This window comes from Charadrius vociferus, unplaced genomic scaffold (assembly GCF_000708025.1).
Source record: "Charadrius vociferus isolate BGI_N301 unplaced genomic scaffold, ASM70802v2 scaffold477, whole genome shotgun sequence".
Taxonomy (NCBI): domain Eukaryota; kingdom Metazoa; phylum Chordata; class Aves; order Charadriiformes; family Charadriidae; genus Charadrius; species Charadrius vociferus.
Window position 1 is genome coordinate 2780255 of NW_009649449.1, and position 25311 is coordinate 2805565.

Consider the following 25311-nt stretch of genomic DNA (forward strand, 5'->3'; position numbering starts at 1 on the left):
CTCATCGGGCCACCAAAACTGGGCAACCTGCTGTCATCAGGTACACTTTGGTAAAAACACTTTGGTAAAAAACTTTGGTTACACTTTGGTAAAAAAACCTGTTATGCCGAGTAGTTACAGACCAACTACCTCTCCAGACGTACAAGATGATGCCTAAAATGTTGTTCTTTGATATAAAAGGCTTTACATAAATTCTGGATACAGCAGCACCATCTCTTTATTATCACCAGCGATCGCTGTTTGCATCAGTACCTGTTACGAAGAAAGTGCTAATGAGACATCGTTAAGCAGACAGACATAAGGAGGAGGCTTTTCACTTACTGCAGACGTTTCTTTCTGCTGTTTTAAAATCCTTTTATATTTCCGGGAGAGTGCGTAAAACAACCTCCATACCCCTCGGTATCGGGATGCAAAGGCACACACAAGCTGGGAGGCCACTGGGTGCATTAATTCCTCACAAGCAGTTATTTGCTCAGCTCGAACCCTTCAGCCTCAGAGGGAAGTGATGTATAAGCGCTGAGAGAAGTCCCTGAGAAGCATTTATCCTAAAATGAAGCTACAGGAAGAGGCTGGGATGAGAAACAGGCAAATAGTAGGCGGCCAGCAGAATGGAAGAGCTGCTTTTTGCCTGAGAGGATTTCTGCTTTTGATGTTCGACACCACGGCAGGGTGAAAGAGGAACGTAAACCTAAGTGTCTCCCCAGCACGATGAGGGGTTCTTCTCGGGTGTTGTTCACTTACGCGCCTGAGCCTTACTCCTTTCCCGACCCGTGCGTTTTGAGCGCGGGAGAAAGCACTGCAGGATTCCTCCCTGCAACGCGACCGGCGAACGCAAACCGTCCCGAACAGAAAACACCTCTTAGGATTCCTTTTGCCCTCTCCACAGGTTCCCTCTGCCTCCAGAGCTGTGCCCAGAGCAGCCTTTGCTCCGTGCGCTCTGCCGGAGCCACGACCCCAACCTAAGCCTAACAAATCCCCACCGCAGACACTCTTGTCAGCCCCTTCCCTGTCGGATGCCGCCCAGTCTGGGGGTGAGGGTGGTGGTAGAGGAACGGCTTCTTATTCCCCGTCGCTCCTCAGGGATCATCTTCATCCTACGGTCCGGCACAAGCCCTCTGCCACACTCTTTTGGGTGGCAGCTGCTGTGCGTTATGCCAACCCCCCCCCACCACCTCCCACCGGAGTCTGAACGAACCCTTTTTTCCTCTAATTCCCCCCGTGGCTCTGCCAGACTGAGATTTAGAGGAAATCAGGTGCCCTGAGGTTCCCCAACACCTGCCCTTCTCTAAACCTCAGATTTTTTTGGGGGGGGGTACAGCTTATGATGCCCTGTCATGGGAAACCACAGGGGTTTTGGGCCACCAACTGAAAATAAAGCTCCATTTGAACAAATAGAGGTGAACCATCAGCCTTTGACTGTACTACAAAAGGCGAATTCCAGTCCCACCCAGGCGCAATTACGCAATTATTACTCAGAGCTGCAGATCGGGGAACTGGCACTGTAATGCGTTGTGCCACGGCGGCAGACAGGATGAATCAGTGACACCGACACGCTCCTCTGCCTCCCCTGCCTCCCCACGCCAACAAATCGCTTTTGGGGAAGGACAGTCTTTAACGGGAAGTAGGCTTTCGATACATCTAACTGGAGAGTCAGTAGCTCACTATCATCATGTAGGTTATTGCATTGTATCTTCCTACATAACACTCCTTACAGGAACTACCACCTTTGCATTTGTCCTTCTTACAGACTTTAAACTACACAGTATCTACGCTCCATTTATTTGGTCTTCTTAGACTATTTGTTATTTTTGCTTATAAGTAAAAATAGCAAAATATATATTTCCCTCTCCAATCCTACCTGATGTTTCAGCTGCCCTATGCTTTCTAAGGTAAGCATCCTTCCTCCAAAATAGTTATTGCAGCCTGGACTCACAAGTCCTTTTTTACAACTGACTATTCCAAGCATGAAACTCGCCCAAAATATTCTGCCCAACCAACGCCCGACAGCTATCCGGGGTTATGGTTTCTGCCTCCAGAAAGAGTATCTCATCTGTTGTTTGCATAGCCATTGCAACGACAAAAAAAATGAGTCGCGGCTTCCTGAGAAGAAGCCTGTCCTCTATCCCAAGGCTGAACAACTGGAGCGTGAAGATGCCACGGACAAGGAATACCAGATATATCTGAAAACAACTCTTGGACGCCGCTCCACCAAGAACAGCAGACTTAGGAAAAGCACTTACAGCAAATTTACAAAGCAACCCAAGACCTACGCTGAGTGCCATCAATGGGAAGGAAGTAGAAAGAGCACAAAGATTAGATACAAAAGCCGTCAGATCCCCAGCACGGTCACCAACGAGCTTATCACTAGAGAGCACCCCGGGGAAGCTGTAGATGGACAGTAGAGTCCATGTATTCCCAGCTAAACAACTAAGTCAAAATAAAGATTCGGACGAAATGAAAATACTGCAGAAACTGGTGAAAAAAACGGCGCCTACAATCAACAGAGCAAATGATGACAAAGAGAAAAATACATCTTACAGACTTTCCCAGGTGAGTCATGACTCCGGCAAAGTGGCTGACGATGGTCTTTGTTTTTGCAGGCCGGGCTGAGATGGCCTTTGTGCCCACCAAGAGGAAAAAGAGCACCAAATCCGTGATGCGAGGAAGTAACCAACAACAGGCTGGATCCTTATCAGCTGACAGAGGTGAATCTTCTATCCTTGGTTTTAGCTATCAATTGTGCCGAGGGATGAGCAGGTTCTGAGTTGATGCCAGTTATCAAGGCAGTTAGATCTTCTTACGCTGGCCGAAGTGCTGGCCACGAATTTATGGCTTAAATTACAGACATTTGCAAGTAATTTACACCATTTTCATTGAAACCCCCGTGAAAATACAAGCCCATCCCTTTGCTTCTCAAATAATTCAAGACAGAAACTATTGCTATTGGCTGACAAGTATCTCGTGAAATTAAATATTTTATACTACCATTTTAAGTGTTTTGTTGAAGACGCGAAGAAAAACACAAGCTCTCCATTAGCATTCAGCTCCTCTGAAAAGAAACCATTATTTTTTCATGGAAGAGAGAATTTGGCCGAAATGCCACAAATCTTTCAATGACAAACCCAACGGTATTATTTTTCTGACGCATTCGTCGTTGGACTCAGCTCTGTGTATTGGCAGCAAAAAAAATAGTCATTTGTTTCAAATGAAAACCTTTTTAATAGAGAGGTAACCTTTTGGGCAATGCTTGTCGTTGGAAAGATGATTAGATCATTTTGCCCTCTTAAATGACAATTTCAGCTTGATTTAAACTCTGGATTCTAGAGAAATCCGTCAACTACTGTGCTGGTAAACCTTCTTTTACATGGAAAAGGGGAAAAAAAAGCAGTTCTGTGTTCTACGCGCTGTTGTTTTGGGTGGTTTTTTCCCCCCTTTTGGTAGCAAATGACCCAAAGCAGACTGCACCTCCCCGCCAGCGCGTTCATCCCCGTGTGCTCTGAGAGCAGAGCTGAGATTAGACAGGAGCTCCTTACACAGACGCCGCCAACACACAATTCCCAAAGAAACCAATGAGCCCAACCCAAAATTGTCTTCAGCCATATCATTCGCTGGCTGCGCCCGGCGCGAAGACGATCTCTGTGTGCGCTCTCTGGAAGGGAACCGTACTGTTTAACCTCACGCCGCTGGTTTGTGCGAGGAGTCAGGAGACTCCTTCCCCAGGGGCTCTGCCCCCTCCCCACCACAAGAGCCTTTTGGGCAGAGAACGGCTCTTCAAGAGGACAACAAGGCAGAACTGAGTTCAGATGCGCAAACTCAGCCTCTGAAACACCCGCTCCTCTCTGCGGCGGAGATCTGCAAGCCAAGGCGCTCTGCCTGTTCCTTCCCAAGAGCTCAAGTCCCAACAAGCCTCTAATCCCACCTCTGATAAACGCCTGAAAAGGCCCTCGCCTGAAATTTATGCAATCAGGCAACGGGAATAACCCCCTGCATCCCTGCTCCTCCTTATCTCTTTAATAATTAGCCATCACTCAAGGCCAGGCTGGAGGTGGCCTTGGGCAACCTGGTCTAGTCGGGGGTGTCCCTGCCCATGGCAGGGAGGTTGGAACTCGATGATCTTCAAGGTCCTTTCCAACCTAAACCATTCTATGATTCTATGATCTAAAGATGCAAACCACACAAACAAATGAAGACCAAGGGGAGTCACGCTTAAATAATACACGTGGAAAGCTTCAGTGAAACGAAGGTTCGTCTTTAATACTGGGAGATTCCATAATGAGACAGAAAAGAAGAGAAAAGGCTCCCAGCCCCTGGGCCTCCGTATAAAGATTAGAGAGGGAGAGACAAGGATGCGTTCAGGCTAATGGAAGAACACCTTACCAGCACTTCAATCACTGCAGGATATTTCAAGTGTCCGTGTCTCGGGATAAATGGGACTGTGTAAAATGAGTTAATTTCCTAGCGATCCAGGCAAGGAGGGAGGTGATAAAAGAGCCAAAAGCTCTGGCAGGAGGTATGAATGAGCAATTACGTGTTAAAAATAGATAAATAAATATTTACATTCCCGTATCAGAGAGTGACAAGAACAGCACTCTAACACGCCGTGCTACGAGATCAGCCTCCCTCGTGGGAGATACCAGTCGCCGGAGGGGTGGCACCGCTGTGCCGTACAGCCTTTTCACAAAATGCACGGCCTCTCTGGGAAACCGTTGAGCTGCACTGCTTCTCTGCCTGTCTTTCCATTCGCCTGACGCTTACGCATCACGCGTTAACCCTGTCTTTGAGCCACTTCCCGACTGTTGGTTCAAAAAAATTCAACTTGAGTCGCGAATGACGGTCTCTTCTGGAGGAAGACGGAAGGGGTTATGTTTTCGCCCGGTCTGGCGCTGTGATAGCAAAACGAGATGGTGCCCAAAGAGACAGGCACCGCTCTCTGCTGGAGCGTCCTCCCCACTGCAGCCGTCCCACCGTCCGGCAAGGAGCAGGCACAGTCCCGGTGCCGCAGAACCAGTAACAGGCAGCTTGAAACTCCCCGTGGAAAAAAAGCTCATTTCAGTCGGTTACGAGACACTGTTCTCCACCATGGACGTTCTGCCCCGGCTTGTTCAAACTGGTTGTCTAATATGGGGGGGGTGGTGTTTGTTTTGGTTTTAATTTAAGGAGGAAATTCAAGGCAGGAGTCCAGGGATTAGCACTGATAATGCTGCAGTTTGTAACAACGCTAAAGCTTTTGCTCTCAGAACCCGTCGGTGCCAAGTACTACACGAAGCAGCAATTTAAAGCAAGTCCCGCCTCCACGAGTTGGCAATCTGCTTCCTTTATTCCAAAGCAAACGGCGCCAGGTGTGGGAGCCTGCCGGGAAATCCAATAACCGTGGGCACACGGTTCATGTGGACTGCACCTGCGCTCATAGGTGGAGCGCAACGAAGGCATAAAACAAGTGCCTGTAAAATGAGAGATAACAACGCCCAATGCCTTTGCTCTACTTCAGTCAAAAGAGTTTTGTCATCGAGATGGAAGTTTTTACTCATGTGATCACCGTAACAAATAACGAGAAAAGAACAGGCCAAAGAGTAGATAACTCCAGTCTCGCCATCCGCTTGCTTCCTGCTGCCTCCTTCCCTCCTACCGCCTCACTCCAGTGGGAACAGAACTAGGACAGAGTGGACTTTTCTTCTGTTCACAGGCATTACTGTCCCCAAAAGTTTTGTGCGTAGCCAAGTTGAAGAGAAACCAGAGGCATAGTTTCTCAGCCCCTGGAAGTATTAAGCCGTTGTATGTTTTCCGTAGGTTTGGAGCCAGTGATTTGGGTATCGCTATCCCAAATGCTACTTATAGAAGTAGTCATGAGCACTTAGTACACCACGGTAACTGCTCCCTGGTTACATTAGCAATAATTTCTGAATTGTTTTAAGACAACGCCCCTAGCAATGGCTATAAAACCAACTGAAACAATCCCTTACCTTACACTATTTTCCTCTGTAACAGCTGTCTGTCTACACGTGGATTTTATAGAGAAGATCCCAGATCATCTGAAGTTTCTCCAACTTTCATTTTGCAGGTACTTCTACCAACTCTGAAGGGAAGCTCGACAAAACCACGTCTAATGAGAACAGAACGCAGGGTAAGGCATGCCCTCAAGAAAAACAGCCAGAAGAAGAGATACTAAAAGTACCAACGGGACCAGGACCGTATTTTTATATCAGTGGATCTAATGGAGCGGGGCTGTAAGTACGTCCTTTTACCAGACTCCTACGAAGAGTAGTATGACCATATATGAAGTCATGCAGTGGTATCCATTATCCATTGGCCTCCAATAATTCTCCTTTGATTTGATTTTAATTTTCCTTTCCTTTTTGGAGCCGTACACTTGGGGAACCATTTAAAGACAATTCAAATAGCAAGTACCCGCTGGAAGGCCACCTGCGGTAAAGTAGCTAACTACTGTACCATTGCAAAGAAACAAAATACTTCTATTTGTTTAATAAAAGTTTCTCGGTTGGGGCTGTTGAGAAATCACTTAGCTACAGCGTGTCGCAAATCTGCTAGCATCATCACTAGCGCTAGGAACCACTGTTGCTGCTCAACATTCTGTTGCGCTAAATGTAAAACAAGTGATAAATAAGAAGAGCTTTCTGCTCAGGAAAAATCATCAGATCAGAAGTTCCGTTCATTCCTTTCTGAGTTCTTTCCAGCGTCTCAGCATTCTTCTCTAGATGCTGTCACCAGCAAGCACCACAGAATCTCTGCTGCAAACAGTGTCTTTCTTGCTGTTTCCGTAGTTTTGTCTACAAACAGCTTCTCCTATCGCTACTTGTCGTCTCCCCCTAAACTCCTCAGCGGAGAGGCTCCTTGTTAAGACAAGACCCTGAACATTTCTATTCCACGGGTACCAGTCGCATCCTAATTGGAAAAACCCTGCTGAAACGGTACAAGTTCTCCGCAGAGCTGCTGGATCTCAATGTTCTTAGCGTCCTCGGTCACTCCCCCTCACCCTCTCCGAGTTCAGACCAGCAGGTCCACGAAGAGCCATTCTAATTAACGCTTCCCACCTTGTCCTCCACCCAGGGCCGTTAGGTCAGGCTCCCAGAGAAAATTATTAGGAGTTCAAGGGATATGAGCTAAGTAAATATTTGCTAATAGAAGGGAGACTACTTTGCTATTTTGTTTTCCATACGCAGTGTGAGCATCTATTGCCAGAGCAGAGGCTGGCAGCGTATCTATGACAACAGAAGAGAGGATTATGCACTGAAATGGTGTGAAATCAAGTGCCGGGAGACCTATTACCATTTCAAAGAAGGTAGAGGTGCCTGTGGGCCTCCAGTGGGAGAGGGTGGTGGGAAAAACTTGAGAATGCTGGACTTGTGACTGCCAGGGCGGAGGAAGTCGCCCGGGGGTTGGAGAAACAGGTAACCTCAGCTTCCTGGCAGACCTCAGAGGGGACATCAGCGCCGGATTGCCATGGTGATTAAAGAAAGGGTTTTAGACAAGAAAACAGCTTTGGGAGAAAAGATATTGAAATGAACTAAGTATAGCCAAGTGAGCAGTACGGACGTCTAAACTCAAACCATCACAATCGCTTGTGAAACGCGGTCCTCCCCCCCTTGAGGATGGGCTGCCATAGGACGGACACAGCAGAGCAGCAGAGGACCAGCACGCAGCTCTGGCTCCTCTCAAGCGCTCCGAGGGCGCCTTGTGTTTAGAGATGCTCCCAGGGCAGAGGTGGGGAGAGGGGGCAAGGAGGGAAGGGTGCACTTGAAGACAGAAGTAGAGCAAGCCCAAGATGGGTCACCCCGCACTTCCCTATCTCCCTCTAGGGAGAACAGAGGCACTAAAAGCCAAACTGCTCCACCGCATCAGCCGGCAACTGTCTGAATTGCGCTCTGCCCTTCGTCTCATCAGTGTCTCCTGACTTCACAGGGCCCCACCAGCTTTCCCAACCAGGAAACCCCAACATCAAGGACTCCCAGAGCCTCTGGCTGGTGCCCTCAGAGCCGCGCAACTCCCTACGCACAACCCCTGGGCAACTCTTTGACTCCTGGGAGGTGGTCAAGACCTGTGTGTGTCCTGGCAAACACCATGGCGCAGGGCTGAGGGCTCTCCTGTGGCAGAGGGAGTGCGTTATCGCTTCCCTACCAGTCCCTACCAGTACAGCAGCCCACCTTGCCCCTCCTGCCAGCTCTGGTGGCATTCCAGTGGCGATTTGCCAGACCGCACCATTACAGCAGTTGGCCTGATTTACAGCGGTGCAGATGTGTTTCAACGCAATCCTGCAGCTGGAATGGTGTGGCGGTGGTGGCACCTTTGGAGCGGGCAAGGGATGCAGTTTCACAAAGCCCCATCAGGTCGGTCTGTTCTGCTACAAGGGTGGACAGGAACACACTCACCCCAGGTGATTTCACCACTCTCTGAGTCGTCACTACTGCCTTAAAGCAAATCGGTTAACGTCAGCAGTGACAAAGTCAGCTTCATCCTGCACATTCTGCGGCACGGGACAATGAGGACAAGCTGGTGGTGGGTTTTTTTCCCCCCTTTTTCATATAGGTGAACAGCTTCTCTATCAGATCCCCAACAACGGAGTCCTCACCAGTAAGATAGGGCTTTTATGCTGCCTGAGAGAGCAAGAGCGAGTGCTGAAAAAGATCAGCAGGAGCTCTAATTCCAGGTAAGAACTCTCACCTCTTTGAACCTTGACCAGAAACACACCAACAGAAAGTCAGAGCACATAAACAAAGGACCAGTTTCTTCTGGATGCATAACAGTACAGGATACAAAGCATTGGGGTTTTATTTCTTTCTTATATTCTAAGAAAAATCACTTTTTTTTCCAGAAGCACATACATCAAAGACAGAATTTCTTCTTTTTCTATGCCTGGAGTTGTAGGAGTGGCAGATCCCCCCCAGACAACAGCCATACTAATTTCCCCTGGTTTTGAGTACATCGTCCTACTGAAAAGGCCACAACTTCTTGTGCCAAAGGCACTGTAAATATAAGAGAAGCTTATTGCCATTTCTGCTCCTATATTTTTGACCTACCCAAAAAAAACAAACGGCAATGCTGTACCATGGTTACCTGCAGCCACCTCAACTAGTTTTCAAAACAACTGAGCATATGAAGAATGTCTTACGGCAAACATATATTCTTGAAAGCTTATGGAATGAAGCAGGTCAGCAAAAACATACAACAAGCACGCAACTGTCTACGAGCAGGAAAAAAAAAAAAGCAATTTCTTAAGTTTCTATTTGCAACAATCCTTTCTGAAAGTAACAGAGGAATGAACGTGCTGGATATGGTCCTCAACTTGTATTTGATTCTCCCATAGGTTACTAAAGATGGAAGAATTCTTCCCAGAATCTTTTCGCTTGGACTTAAAAGATGAGAGAAATGCCTTTTTTGAGCTTTGCAAAGGTAATTTGTCTTAATCATGGTGGCAACCAATTTAAATAGCTATGTGATCCTCTAAAATGTTCACAGAAGTACATACAGTAAAAATAACTGATATCTACATGCATGTGCCTGTACATACATACACACGTGTTCGGGTGTGCCATTTTCAGAGCCCACTGATGGGCACATGGGTGTTTCACACCACACACCTTACTACAACAGACTCCTCCTCTCTGCAGAAGAAGAGATTTGGATCTGCAAACCAAGTTGCTCTAACCAAGGTCGAGGAATTTTCCTGCTTAAAAACCCGGCTTCTCTCAACACCCTTCAAGCCAAGCTCCGCGGCACTGAGGAACACCCGCTCAAGAAGAGGGTGCCACACACGGCTCCCCAGGCCAGAATAGTGCAAAGGTAGAGACCCAAGCCTGGGAATTCACGTGTGAGTAGTGCGCTTGATTAAGCACGCTGGCCTCAGCCAGTTGAATCGTTCCATCGGTATTTAATGTGGTTACACCGCATCTCACCAACCCGTGAGATTTCATTTTGTGGGAGAGAGGCTATTTCTCTGTTTGGTCTGCCGTGCACCCGCACTTCGGTCATTTCAAGGTAGGTCTTTGTCATCAGAAAGATTTGAGTTTACCTTTGTTTGGAAATTTAAGAATGACTTCAGAAGGTTCTGTACATGAACGCTACGCATAAAGCCTTGTGCAAAGCAATTCAAGTTAGATATTATCCCAGTTCCTTATACAAAGCTGGTGCTTTACAAATTGTACAGCCACAATATCTGTTCCAAGCAATCTAATAAAGCCTCCCAAATATCTTCTTAACTCTGCCTCGACGCTGCAGAAGTCCACGTCTCAAGCAACAGGCAAGTGGCTAGCAGTCATGAAAATTTTGGGTTAGGCTTGTTTTATTTTTTATTCCTTTCATGACTAAAAGAACCATGAAGGTTCTTTGTAGAGTATAGAATACCCTCTCAGCCACTGCAAAACATTTTGTAGAGTAGCAGTAGAGCAGAAAAAGGAAGGGAAAAATATGGCAGCAGAAGCCATGAGAACCGTTCCAGCTACTGAACGTTACTTGCTTACTTTGACACAACTCACCTGACTTGCCTTTGCCTCAGTGTCCCTCCCTCCATTGAGGAATGCATTATAATTAAATCACTTCAGTGCTTCGAGATGAGCGAATAAAACTTTCAGAGGAACGCAAAAAAGATGTTTTCATTATTTAGCCTGGGAGCTGCAGCTCCCAGGTGCCTTTGACGCCGCCTGCGGTGCGCGGCGCGAGGCATAGAGGGCACGCCAAACGTCAAGGTGCCCGTGCCCGCATGGCACTGCTGTGACACGGCAGTAACGAAATGGGATACAGCTCACGACAGCGCTGTAGTATTGGCATAGCAAAAGCACATTTTGCCATGTAGCGATCACTGCACGTCCTGGCAAAGCGATGACACCAATTCCTCACGCTGACCCAGTGCCATCCCCCTGACGTTCTGCGATCGTGGCTTGGCATCGTTATCTCGCACGAGAGCACAGCGTGCAGAGAGCTTTCCAAGAGCTGCCCGTAGCAAAGCACGCAGCGCTCTCTGCTTACATTCATCCAAACAGTTCTTTTCATCACGCAGGAATGGTTGGCCTCGTTGAAAAGGGTAAGAGAGATTTGCAAAATGGTGAACTGGAGTGATGATCTTACAAGCTTTCTGCAACAGGATGGACTGCGTGTATGCAGCACCCAGTATACGACAAAATTAGACCAAGGGCCTTCATTAGACCAATATATGGTCTTTGACATGGACACGCAACAGTGGCAGGGGAAGAAGTGGCCGGACCCTACCTTACATCTCATCTTGATTGCTATTAGTGAGGAATGGCTTATGCTCTGCGGAATGAGGCTCCATGTTCCTTTGAAAACTGTTGTTAGCATTGATCGTTTTAACAGCATATCCGTGTTAGTTATGTAGACATCCAGCAACCTTTGATGATAAAGGGAAACAATTCCCAGATTACATCACGCTGGTAATAAAAGCTATGGTGCTGTATGAAGGGCTCTTTGTGTTCAGACATAAACTTTGTATATTCTCCAGTAAATGTTAGTAAATCTTTAATTACCTCCCGCTCCCGAGACTCAACACAGCTCCTTTCCCTCTTGAAAGGAGCCGTTCTTGGCATTTCTAACCTCTCCAACGAGCGCCCTCTGCTGCCATTCACCTTAAATTCACTGTTGAAAAAGGGACAAACACCAGTTCAGGGGCGAGAAATGTGGCTGTGGGGTTTTGGGCGAGTTCGGAATTGCCACGTATTCTGGCTCCTTGTTGGTGACGCGTGTCAAAATGCCGCTCTGACAGGTATATTCACCAGCCTCTGCTCCTGGAAGGGAAGAAGTTTGATGTCCGCTCTTACCTCCTCATTGCCTGCACCGCACCATACGTGGTATTTTTTGCCCAGGGTTACGTGCGGTTGACCTGTGTAAATTATGACGCCGCTTCTGATGATCTGACTGTTCATCTGACCAATCAGGTAAATTAAGCGCCCTTAGTTCGGAAGAAGGGGAGGGGGTGGTTGGCAGAAGTGGGAAGCAAAAAAAAAAAAAAAAAATAAAAAGACTTTTGAAAAGCTAAAAGTAAATGCCTCACGCGTGGAAAATCCATGCACCCAGGAAACGGTCAGGCATGGCAACAGGGCTGAACAGGAGCAGTACTGGATCCAGTTCCATTCTCTGCCATGGACCAGTTCTCTGCTTAACCTGACGATTTTTTTCCCCGGACCTCTTTTTCCTGCCGTCTCATGTATCTGTAGACAATAAGCTGCTTAGGGCAAGAAGCCTTTGATTGCAGGTACCTAGCACAAAGGAGCCTTAATCTCGGCGAAGGATTTTGCTGATCCTGTTGTGCTTCAACACAATACTCGTAATGATGTAAGATGCAGATGTGGCGTTCGAGAGCCATCGTTCTTAAATCTCCATCTTTGCTCGTCTTGCTTCTCAAATGTAGAGCTACAACAGAACAAGACCGTTCTGGCTTGTACCCCCCCCCATCATGGAAAATAGAAGCTTGCCTCCCTCAGATCTACCCACGGCTTCGCTGCAAGCGAGGCCCTTCAGTAGTCAGAACTGGCCCTGATGAAAGAGAATTAAAAGAATCGGAAGGAAGAAAACGGTTTGCTTTTAAAGCCCTTCTCTCCTCCCAGTGTCACGCTGTGCTCTGAGAACTTGCAAAATACCCTTTAGAGAGGTATCAGACGAGCCCACTTCAGTTGGAGTTTTACGGTTCCCGCCGAAGGGCAGCTCAGGACAGCAGATTACAGCTGCTTCCTGCAATATACGCTATTATCACCCTGCCGCTTGTTTTCCTGGCATAGTTTGTTTGCTCAGCTAGAGAGCTATCCACCCGGGAATCCAGGTGCCGGGGTAGGATCCCATGGCACAAGTGGTATTAAACAAAGGACAGGTGTTTATTAGCAGAACATAAATTATCTGAGTTCCTGCTGGGAGGAGGGAAACGAAACTTGCAGGAGCGGCTGGTGATAGGCCAGACTTCTTCAAATTACAGTTGATTCTGCTCTCCTTCCCTTCCTACCCTTTCATCCCACCTGGAATCAGCCGTTTTCCTACTGTATTTCCCAAAGACGAGAGGCAGCAGAGACGGCATCGCTAACCAGAAGCTTTGCAACCTCGCAGGGACCGTCCCACAGACGGAGCTGCAGCCAAGCCCGGCTGTGTCACAGGGAAAAGGGGACTCATCTGTGCTCGAACAATGTAAATACCCCATCATTAGTAAACTCCAGCTGACACAGGGATTAATGAGACAGCGGAGGAGAGAAGCCCTCACCTTGGTTTCCTCTGGGGGTACATCCACACACCTCTCCCAGATGAGGTCTCCTCTAGGAGAGGACTAGGCACTGGAACTGGATTTAGTTCAAAGAATATCATGACTATGACTCAAAAGCACCTCTCCCTGTCTGCCAGCCACTGGTCCAGACATGCCATACACACACACACACACACACACAGAGAAAACAGCGCATGGACGGAGACCTTGGGTAACTGTCTCTCCAACGGCCATGCGGGTCAGGCCCATGGAGAGACAGTGTTTTACGCTCCAGCTAGTGAAGGGATCTATTCCCTCCACCCCTACAACTTCATCCTGGGGTTCTTCCCAACTCCAGACACCTGGAACAACTCGGGGGGGTTGGATATCTGCCACGCAAGCTGGTTCCCAACTGCTCTTCACTGCCAGAAATCTAACGCTCCCTTTGCTCTGTTCCCCACCTCTCAGCACGTGCAGAAGAAGAACTCCCTGTACAGCCAGTTGAAAGATGAGACAGTTTGGCAGATGGAGCACTTCAACAGCTACGTTAATGAGAAGTTCAGAAAAACCAATGGCCTCCCCAAAGACTGGGTTCTCACCGTGTTTACGGTGAGTACAAGCAAGTGCACGGTGTGCTGGTCTGCATAATTAGGGTGACAGAAACAGGGAGAAAACCCGTCAAGTCACCGGAGTCCCCAAGGAAACACATACGCTGAGCGAGAAGGTATTGATGGTCCCATGGTAACCATTTATCTGCAGATGCTAAACACAGAAGTGAAGACACAAAGAGTTTAATTTTAATAAAATGGGTAAACTGCTGAGAAAGAGAGTGTGAATGTAAAAGCTAACTACAAAATTGCAATTATGGTCTTCAGTTTCCTGGCCCAACGCTGTGGTCCTGCATTAAAAAGTAAAGGACATATTAGAGAGCTCTCCAGCCTGACAGGTCTCAGCCTGAAAAGGGACTACACTTCCAGCGGTCTCTTTCCGGTCTGACTTGGTCTCGCCCTTCGCTTTCCATCTGATTTTGCCACATGAAAATCACGTCAGGGCCTTAGATCGTCTCTTATCACAGAGGAAAGATAAGACGACTGAACGGGCCTGACTTCTTACCATCTTCCTGTCACACTGAAGAAACAAAGGAAATTATCTGAGTCCCTGAGACTTCATTTCATCAGCCTGAGCCTAATGATGCATCAGTTCTCTACATGCCTTGCTAGGGTGAAATGAAAAGGGCAGAGGACGCGGCTTTCTCAGGTTAGTTTTGGAAATGCCGTAGTTTAAAGCCAAATGCAAAGACAACCAAAAAGTTAAAAACTTTGTTAAAATATGTTTTTGTTTAGAAAAACAGCCCAGAAGCAAATCTAGTTGAATTTGCCAAGTTTCTCAGGGGACTGGAAACTTTTCAGCCAACTTTATGGTAACTCTCTTCACGCAGAAATTCCCCGCTGTGCATTTCAGCTCCAAATCGAATGAAACTCAGCATCACCTACTGCAAGTTGCTGTAGCTCACCGGGCTTCTTTAAAACACTATGTCCAGCACAGCTCGGGGGGGGGGGGGGTAAGTCATCACCGTCCGAAATGGCTGTGTTCAGCTCACATCTCGGTGCCCCCACAGGAGTAAATGAAAGAATACCACTAAAAATTCTTCAGACAGCTCATTCTGAGTAAGGGCCAAGATTCCACCACACACCACTACAGCAGCCTGGAGAACCAAGTTCAAGAGGGGGTTTCAACCAACTCAAAGTGGACGGATACACGGTCTGCAAAATGCAGAGAGGAGCTCTGCTGGAGGCGGGGGAAGAAAAAACATCCCTAAACCAAGAGGGCACCAATGACTTAGTCACTCCTATGCCCTTGGTCTTCACAATGGCCAGTTACCACCGTTCCCTGTCTTCCGTTTCAGAAAAGGATGCAGCAGATCATGTTGCAGTGCTTCCTGGCAGCCAAGCACAAACTGGACCGCAAACTGGGCTACTTTGATCTCATCGGCTGTGACTTTTTAATTGATGAGAACTTTAAGGTATGAACGCAGTATCGTCAAACGCGAAGTATGCTATCGGCCAGGTGTCTAACACCAGCAGTACAGCACAGCTGACACAGGCTCTGGCGCTCAGAATTAAACACAGGACTCAGGCAGTCAGGTATGAAGTGCAGGATTCATATTTTTTTTTTTTTTCTCCAGTTCCGTTGTCCAGCATCAAGACACGGCACCTGGATTCCCTGTGCATTTACTGCGCAGAGAGACCCTGGCATTAACAGCTCAGGGTGGGAAGAAGCGCATTTACTGCAGCTGAAACTGTTCTGTGTGGAATTTTCATGGGGAAGTGGAGTTCATAGTGAAAAGTATGGGAATTTTAACACCCGCTCAGTTTTTTTTCTTCCTCCAGAAACCAAACATGCCAGGTGATCAGCCGGCATAGATCAGCCTGTAATGCCTCTAATATCACACCAAGTATACTGGTTTACACTGAGTATCTATCGAAGGCAACGGGGAACTCGCCCTCACCGTACTGAGGATCAGTCATGATCGATTCAGGTGTCAGCATCGGCAGCTCCGCGTTCACTGCGGGTTCGCCATTTAGCAATAGGTCAGCCCACGGAGTCCAGAAAATCTGCTAGAATTACAATTCAAACTTGTAGAGAGTGAATGAAACACAGAGAAGGAAAGCCAGAAGAAAGGGGAAGGGAAATGTTAAACGCGGCGACTGAGGTGCTCTCGATGCAGCACAGCCCTTCCAAACCACCTGCCCTAAACATAACAGAAAGCCATCTGGCAGATTCTGCTGTTGCTAAAGCAGAAAGGAACTCAAACAGATTCCAGCCAAGGGCAGTGGGAACAGCAAACCCTATGAAAGAAGGGAATTAATGTATGCAGCGGTGGGTAAGGCACCCGAACAATAGACTCCTTTGTACGGGAAGTCAATGGCAAAGGAGAGTAAATGGCAAAGACGCAGAAAGTGGTGCTTCTCAGATTTCAGTGGGAATTGTCTTTTGCAACGTCGGCACGCAAAGCCCTGGCTGTGTAAACGTTAAGTGGAATAGAAGATCCAGTATCACTCTACTGCGGCAATTCCTACTCGGCTAGTTAAAAACTGCAGCATTTAAAGAGCATTACCATATGTATTTTACATACGGAGAGATAAACAAAATCTGTTTCTTGACAGATATTATCTGTAAGAATGATGAGGATTTCTGGACACTTAGTGGCGACAGAGTCCGTCGGAACCTGGGACTTCCCTTTGAGAGAGAGTAATGTGGAAACGTAGGGTTTATTAGCAGAGGTCTGTCTATGTTTCCTTGCCCCTGCTGGAGAGCAACAAACCCACATTCTCCTTGGTGCAGCGCTGCATCGAGGGACACCTGTACACTCCCCGCAGAGGCAGGACCGACAGCTTCAACCCGCACTTAACACTGGTCAGCGCAGCAAACTCCCCATTTTCTGTGGGCTGACGCTACAATTCCTGCTCCGACATCCTGTCCTCTCCTCCTGTGACACACAACAGTCTTATTCTCCCCGTCGTCCTCTTTCACGACACGCGTAGCATCTGCTTTATACTGATTTAATACGGTCTTATATGTTCAGTCCTATAGCTTATCATGCCTCTCCCTCTTCCTTATTTCTCTGAGATACAAACGCCGCCAGCATCACTCCTAATAATTCTTGAAGGCCCCGCAGCATCCCGATTCAGTCTTTGCAGGGTGTTTTTCCTCCCTCAGAGTTCTTAGAAGCAGAGACGATGAAAGCAGGGCCTGCTGAGAGACCACAGCCTTCCGCAGAGCTTTGCATATTCATTTGTGAGCTGCGAAAAGAATGAAGTACTTGAAGAGGAGAGGGAGCAAAAGTGACGGATGTGGTTTTGCTGTTCTTGGCTTTTTTTTCCTGCTGTTTTCTGGCTCTTCCTCGTGCGGCACTGTACATGCCTTAGTCACTACACAGCTCAGGACAGTGTCAATTAAATGCTCAAGGAACCTGTTTTCAGAAAGCATTGCATCAGCCGTGCGAAAGGGCTTCTCTCCAGAGGCACGCTGGGAAGACAGATGTGTAAATTTTTTATCAGCCATAAAGGGACTCGGCTGTCTATCAGCAGGGAACAGACTGAGCGCAGATAAGCCATTTGCCAATTTGTGGTAGATGTACGTAAATGAAGATAACACTCGAACCCCTCGTTAAGGCAGGGACGGTTCCTTTGATTTGCATGACACAGCTTTTCACTCACCCTGGGAATACGAGGTACCACGTAGATACTGGAAGATTTGGTTGTGCCCACTCCAGGTCACGATGATAAAAAAACCCAACTGATAAAAGCTTGTTTAGACTGCGGAAAACAGAACCCCACTGCCTCAGGCTGTGGTCTCCACGATCGTAAGCGGGTCCCTTTCTGGGTCAGCAACATCTGAGCAGCCCTTCCAGGGCTTGGTTCGTGACTGTGCGTGTGGCTCCAGGTATGGCCACACAGATGAAGTGATTTTTATTCCTATTTCTGACTGGTATTTCAGTGCTGCTTAAAGCTCCAGCCAGAGGTCAGGCTCCCCGGACACCTCCTGCTACGCAGATGCAGAACAAGACAGCCCTGCTGCGGACAGCTTTGGGCTTTGAAGCATGTTACAGCCATCCTCTCTAAGAACAAGTTCTTGTGTAGAGAGATATATACATTCCCATTCAGTCTCTGCTATCACGTCACTTGGAGCCTCTGGGAGCAGGGACAGATGCCACCTCCCTCCCTGCGCCCCCAGCAGGGACGTTCAGCTTCCCCTTGGCGAGCTCCAGCAAAGACCCACACAGTTAAATACACTAAATGGGTTTTTTTGATCAGAAACGGAACAAAACACTGGCTCAATCATGCATTTCCTGCACACCAAAACATCTTACCCCTGCCCATGTCGGCAGGGAAAGGACCCTCGGACAGGTCTCATGCTGGCTGTTGCGTCCATGCCGGCATGGGACAGAGCCCAGGCTCACCATCCAACGCTCCCGTGAAAGACTCTGAACTGCTGCTGTGAGGATGGTTCTCCAGCAGTGAGACTACAACAGTAATCAAACTAGATGAAAATAGAAAGTATTCAGCAGATGCTAATACCGCATCCAGCACTATACAAAGAACAAGAGGGATCCCGGAGTAATGCAGGATCCGGTTGCAGTCAGCAAGCTGTTCAAGAACCTATAGAAAAATCCTGCTATTTAAAGGTTTTAAGCCTACCTGTGATGTCTTGACAGAGTGAGTTTAAGATGTGACAGAGCATGGAGGTGTACCGGCAGGCTGCAGGGAGCAGTAACCCCTCCATCCCCGAGAAACATCCAGAGCAGCACTTCTGACCACAGCCACGGGGCACCCACTGCTCTCATCACTTGAGACGCCTAAAGAGAACGGATGGTCCGTGGTTAGGAAATCGAGGACAGACATTCTGGGTTTTGGGTTTCTTTCTTTGTCATACGCTTCCTAGGAAATTTTGAGCACGGCACCTGCATGCCAGATGCAGGGAGAAGCACGGGAATTTCATTCTACGTGAAATTCCTGTGAAATTAGAGATACGCACACAGATACGGTGAACCTCGGCCTTATTCTCTCTGCTCTTCCTGAAACAGAACCGAGGGCACTTATTAACTTGCCCTGGTTCTTGAGAGGTTAAGAGCATTTAAAAACTGTAAGACATTCAGATAGAACAATAATGGGGAATGTAGCTGACGAACAGCACGACAGACGTCACAGAGAACTTTCTTCCTCCTCTTTCTCAGTTTCATTTGTTTCGAAGGAGAAGAAACCAAAACCTAATCAAGACAATTATGAAGGTTCATTGAGTTTGTCTGTCAGCACAACATCTCAGGAACATTTAATAGAAAAAAGAACACTTATGCAGAAGACGAATGAGTTTGTCAAGAGAAATGTATGTACCTTCGGTGCCCTCTGTTGGCATCTGCAAAGTGGGTTTTTTGATCAGCTGTTCCAGTTCTCCTCTGGGGAAAAAAAAAAAAAAAAAAGGTATTTCACTGCCCTCACTTATCAGTCTTTTCATTTGTTTAAGAAAGTATTTCAAAGAAGTGAAAATTATTGTTATATTTTATTCTTAGCAAAATTAAGTGCCAAATTGAGGGCTATCACGTTGCCAAAATCTACCAAAATCTACCTTCATTTCACAGGGACTTGCAAGCAAACTCATTGTGGCTTCACAAAAAAAAAACCCAAATATTTTAATTTTTTTTTTTTTAAATCAATTAAAAGGCCGTCCAATTCTCCTGGGGCTGTTACACGACTAAATATCATTCCTGACAAAACAGGGAACAGTTCCTACATGTGTTATATAGATGATGCAGCACCATATGGTGGAGGCATGAAGTGAACAGATGAGTTTTGCCATAGGGAAAATAAATAGTAAACAATAAAACGCAAGTCAATTGTTTGGTTTCACACAGATTTGTAACTGGACCATCACATTCTGCACTTGTTGCTTCAAACCGTGGCATTTCAAAGGGAAATGGAGATGAGACTAGTACAGATATGTAAAATCAGCATCTTGCATGGCTTCTACCTGAAAGTAAAGCTTACCCAGGAAATCATGGCCAAGCGTTCATTGAAAACTCAGTGCCATGTTTGCTTAGTTTTGGTCCCACGTCCACCTCAAATCAAAATGATTCCTGCCTTCCTTACAACTTTATTTCATGGTATCCAAAAAAAAACTCAACTAGAAATTGTTAGAGAAACTGGTACGTTAAGAAACACAGTGCCTTTACACACCTGCAGAGCAAGAGTTAACCTAAAGAGCATCAGCTGGAGACACAAAATAACGTCTAGTATCGTTCTCAAGTATGTAAATGTATGCAAAAAGGGATTTTGTTTAATTCATCTGGTCCTTTGGAAAATTCTGTCCTGCCTGCATTGTGTGTTGTGGGATTTTGCCGGGATTTATTAGCACTCCTCCCTCTCAAGGTGTTCCCTAAGTCAGTAAAAGGACGTTGCTGTGACTCTGAGGAGATCCGGCCAAGGTTCCTGATCGGCATTCATCTTTTCTAGGTCTGGCTTCTGGAGATGAATGCAAACCCCGCACTGCACACCAACTGCAAAGTCTTGAGAGACATCATCCCAACAGTCGTCCACGAGAGCCTTGGTAAGTGAACAAGTCATGGGGCGGCCAGCCGCAGAAAATCCTATTGCTCCGCTGCTTGTCAGAGGAAAGAGTCCTCTTTACATCAGCTGTAGGTCAAAACCAGTCTTTGAATAAAGATATCTCACCGCCGAGTTTGTAAGCACTGAATTTAGAAGGCACTGAAAAGGGTTGGACTAGATGATCTCCAGAGGCACTGAAAATGGTTGGACTAGATGATCTCCAGAGGTCCCTTCCAACCCTAACAATTCTGTGAATTCTGTGAATTCTGTGAAAACTGGAATCCATGCCGACCTAGAAAAGCTACGGTCTTTTTAGCCATGGTCCCATTAGAAAGAAATAAGCGGTTACATTTATTCTTTTGTTATAATTACTTTTTAAGAACGTTTCCTTATATATCTATGTACAAAAGGTTAAATCTTAACATATCACCCTATAAACTGCACCTGCACGTTTTTTTCTCGTGCTTGTTGTCCCGAACGCGCAGGAATTTAAGCTGTTTTTTACAGCGTGCCTGACACAGCCGTGGCAGGGCTGAAAGGCTGTACCCCGCTGTCCTGCACAGGTACAGTGGCAGCCGCTGCGTGAACTCTACAAAGACTGAAAAAAATCCTTACGTGGTCTGGTAGACATTGACTAGAACTGCTCCCGCCTGGAGGACCAAAATCCCCTCCACCTCTGATTTTGTGATATCCCCGTACCTGTAAGGAGAAGTAGTAAAGGGAGAGTCTGTGTCTGCATGAAGGGTATCAGCCATAGCCCACTGATGTTTACTTGCATAGACACATTTACCTTCCCGTGCATATATATTTTTATTTTGGGGTGCATTCGTATCCTGTACTGCATTGTAAGCCATTTTACAATATTTTTTCCTGCCAATTTCCTAAGTTTTCAGTGGAGCTGAAGCCGGCTGAAATCAATGCAAGAACAGTGTGGTGGTGGGTTGGTTTGTTTTTTTTTTTTTCAGTTGTCTTAATAGTAATAGTCCACTGATCTCCGGTTGGAAACCACTTCCCCTCGCCACCCCTCATCCTCCCCCACGTACACACGACAGCTGGGGTGTATTTTAGCGTCAGAGCGTTCAGGCCACCTCATAACTGCATCTTCTTTTCCAGATTTGGTTCTTGAGGTTTTCAAAAAGCGCCTCAAACGCCAGAGAGTTTTGCCTTTAGAGAAACTACGCCATTTTGTGCTTCTCTATCACGAGGATGCCGCAGACCTGGGCCAGAAACAACCCTCGAAGCTCAGAACTGGCCCGTGTATCGGCCGATTTCTGCGGCCCCAAATTGGCAGTACCAGCCGCTTCGGTCAGAGCCTTGCCAAAGGGCTGCAGAACTCTTCCAAGAAGCTTGGTTGCTCTAGAAAAAAGGTTGTCTCGTTGCCCGGAAAGTCAACAAACTCTCCTAACTCTACCACACGCGCAGCTCTTCGACCATCATGGAAAAACCCTCTGAACCGTTACAGAGCAAGAGGGCTTTCACGAGTTCAGAAGACATAAAAAGAAAATAAAAGCTCAACCTGTATGTGCTGTGCATTTTCACCTTATAGAAGCAAACAGGGATCAACTTCCACTGGAAAACCAGTAACTATTTCTATAAGTTCTTAGTTCTTCTGTGAGAAGCTCTACTTTAACCGGCCAGCCAGAAATTGTAGGAAAGTTACAGAAAATGAGACAATTGTTACCACATTAAAACTCATCCCTTTTAAAAACAATGTTGATCTGCCCGGTGCAATCCAGAAACAGGTCAGACTTTTTACACACAAAGCCCTTACACAAAAAGGCAGGGAGAGAAGCTGCAAAGACTCAACCTGCGGCTTAGCGGTGGAAATCGCCCAGGTTGTCCCATCATTTGTAGCTGTATGCCATAGAATCCTAGAATCATAGCATCGTTCCGGCTGGAAGAGACCTTTAAGATCATCGCGTCCAACCGTTAACCCAGCCAAGTTACCACTAACCCATGTCCCTCAGCACCACGTCTACGCGTCTTTTAAATACCTCCAGGGATGGTGACTCCACCACTTCCCCGGGCAGCCTGCTCCAACGCTTGACAACCCCTTCCAGCTCATTAGATGCTCTGTGCCTTGTGCGTTTAACCTTGTTATATTAAGTCTCTCCTTCGTTTTTCGTTTGGTTGAGGTGACAGCCAAGCAGCAACATGTACTTATCAGATCAGGCCACCATCACAGCAGGAAACCATGACGCTTGGGGGAACCAAGGAGACGGGGAGGAAGGGAGAGAGGTTTAAAACCCACAGGAAACGCTTTTAACATCTCAGACGCTGCTGCTTCTACCCCGAGGGGCATGTAAATGAGCAGTAAGTTGAAGGGTACGTGCGTGTTTCCTTCCCCTCCTGCGCTTACTCTAACTGACCACAGTCGAGGCGCGTTCACGCGACCCTGTGACTGCAGCACCAGTTTGAAGCATCCCCGACGGAGCATGGGATGCTGCAGCCCGAGCGCCGGGCAGGCTGGCTCGGCAGGAGCAGGGCAGGATGAGCTGGAGCTACTGAAGCCAGGCAGGACCAGGTAGGTAGCGATTTTGGTGGCACATGATAAAAGCCAGCCAGCTCCACTCAAACAGAAAGAGATTTGGCGCTCGAGACTGAGCCTCAGTGGCTGTATTTGCTTTCCAAATATGACTCCCTTCAAGGAGAAGCTTTCTCTTTGCTTTTTCTCGCCAGAATTTACAGTAACGCTAAGTGTCAGATTCGTTTCATCTTCTAACTAGAGCCTGCTTGCTTCTCCTCAATACGTCCCCCAGGTGCCACAGTCTTTTAAGACAGTGGGGCAGCATTTGAGAAATTGAAGGTGGAAACATTCCTTCCTGCCATGGCTGTAATTCTGTTGGGGGAGGAGGGGGGGGCAATCACAACTAACTCACTCCTGGGGCTCTGGCAAGCACTGCTCACGCTTTGTCAGACATGGATGTTTTCAATCGGACCGTCACACGTCACAGACAGACAGGAGGCACCAAGAGCAGCTCAGGAGGCCTTTAGTCCCGCTTCCACCTCTGCTCTTCCTAAGTCTTGCTTGACAAACGCTTGTCTAACCTGTCCTTGAAAACCTCCAGCGATGAAGGTGCTGCAGTGTCCCAGGGAAGCCACTGCTTCTTCCTAACAGCAAACCCTTAACGCAGGTGAGGCCACTGTCTCTACCTTACGCACCACGGCCACAAAGAAAGAAATGTCCCCCTCCTCTTTCTAGTAGCATTTTACACCTGTGAAGACTGTTCCCGTACCACCTCAGTGGTCTCCGCTTTAGGCCAAGTGTTGAGCTGCGTTATACATTTCCTTCCATAATTTTACACGAAATGGTCTTATTCCTTCCTGGCCCACCAAGGCACACTGAGAGCACCTTCCTCATCCCTACGCTCTTCTCTGTGTACCGCCAGTGGAAAATTAGGAGTCTAAGTGCTCTGTTGAGTTTAGGACATAGTCTTTGCCTAATATGAAGGGACGTTTAGTGCTGTGTTCACCAAAAGATCAGGTGTGTTCTTCCCCGACACACCTGCTTTCTGGTTCTGCATCTGCTGCATTGTTTTTTTCCTAGAGTTCACTGAGCTGATACCAACAAATGCTCCTGTGAAAAGCTGCATATTCTAAAATACACCAAATTTATGCCAGAAATCCATAATTTATGCCAGAAATCTCTCTCTCTCTCTTTTAAAAAATGCAACACTTGTAAGTGCTTTTCCATGCCTTCCTGTGTTCTCTCCCATTTCAGAAGGGGGTCCAACTCAGAGGGCCAGAGCGAGGTGTCCCTCCATCCCAAGGACCCTGCAATCCCAGCAGAAACGGAAGACGTGAGTATGAGCAGGACCGTGCAAGCAAAGATTTGTATGTGGAATCAAGGAAGAAATCAGCGGCCTGTTTATCTCACCCATCGTGGCACTATCGTGATGCAGCATCCCATCATGATGCAGCATCCCATCACAGTGAGGTGTCAGAGGTTACGACATGCCCTTTGCTGTGAAAGCAAGTAACCAACAGTTGTCTCGGTTTTGAGGCCCAGGTAGAGGTTTCCAGCTTTTGCTCTACAAATTCACATGCAAGACAGTTTGTCATCACAAATCAGTTCAGGATTTTTTTTTCCTGGGACCACGTTTTATCACCATTGTTGAGAGAAGATGCTCAGAGGAAGGGGGAAGTGATTTATGCAAATTCACATATATGGTCAACATCCAAATCTTCCACCGTCTGGGCTGCAAAACTACCCCTTCTCTCTTTTAGCTAGTGTTATAAATCATTATTGTTTGGCTCTCGTTTCCGTTTTTCCACTTCTAATTGTCTTACCTTGCAGAATACTGCTGGTAAGATTACCAGCAGAAATGCCCGCTAATGCCTCTTCGTTTCAGCCAGAAGTACCGTGGGGAAGAACACGGGAGGAACTAGCGAACTTGCTGATCACACAGCCCATCAGCGGCTGGGAAGGGAGGAACATCCACTCTCTTGGGGAAATTATTTGGTCCTCCCCGGTTTTTCTGAGAAGTCATTCAATGGAGGTAATTATCCTCTCGCTATAACCACTGAGTAATACGCAAGGGATAAGGTGGGGGTAAATTTGGGTTTCCTACATCCTGTCCAAATTACTGTCAAATCCCAGGGCTTGACTAAAGCTACGATTTGTCCCGACCTTTGTTTTCAAGAGTTAATGCTGATATGTTCAACTTTTTTCACCGGTGACAGCAAAAGCTGAATGGCTCTCATAGCCACTTCTTTGAGCACCGTAAATCTTTTCGTCCATTCCCTGAGGAAACAAAACCAGGGGTTTTTCTTTGTCAGAATTTTCTTGTACTTTTTTCCCCAAAGAGACAAGGACCGGTTATTACGGTTGCAAATGTGTATGTGCAACGATCGAGCCCTCTCCACAGGTACTGGAGGTGACTGGTAAAACTAAGGCAGCGTCATTGCCGTTACCCTGGTTTTGACGAGGTCAGAAGAGGGAAAGATCTGTTCTAACCATGCCACGGATTCAGGTTTCTAACTGCACATCAGTGTTTATCTGACTGTATAGACACCGGT

At 47.1% G+C, this 25311-nt stretch overlaps 1 protein-coding gene across 1 annotated transcript; it reads left to right on the forward strand.

Annotated features, from left to right (window-relative positions):
* Positions 1–2581: 2581 nt before the first annotated feature.
* TTLL10 (tubulin tyrosine ligase-like family, member 10) lies at positions 2582–21788 on the forward strand. Its single transcript, XM_009889661.1, has 12 exons — positions 2582–2705; positions 5238–5339; positions 6059–6224; positions 7179–7297; positions 8542–8662; positions 9320–9405; positions 9624–9795; positions 11729–11900; positions 13658–13798; positions 15096–15212; positions 20200–20293; positions 21406–21788. The coding sequence occupies exons 1-12, from the start codon at positions 2582–2584 to the stop codon at positions 21786–21788; spliced, it is 1797 nt and encodes a 598-aa protein (XP_009887963.1).
* The last annotated feature ends 3523 nt before the right edge of the window (positions 21789–25311 follow it).

Bases quoted from the DNA above. Each gene is read 5' to 3' on its own strand.
- TTLL10 (XM_009889661.1), top strand. From the start codon at position 2,582: ATGGTCTTTGTTTTTGCAGGCCGGGCTGAGATGGCCTTTGTGCCCACC. The intron at 7,298-8,541 runs GTAGAGGTGCCT...TTTTTCATATAG, and splicing joins CTATTACCATTTCAAAGAAG to GTGAACAGCTTCTCTATCAG. The intron at 9,796-11,728 runs GTAGAGACCCAA...CCGCTCTGACAG, and splicing joins CAGGCCAGAATAGTGCAAAG to GTATATTCACCAGCCTCTGC.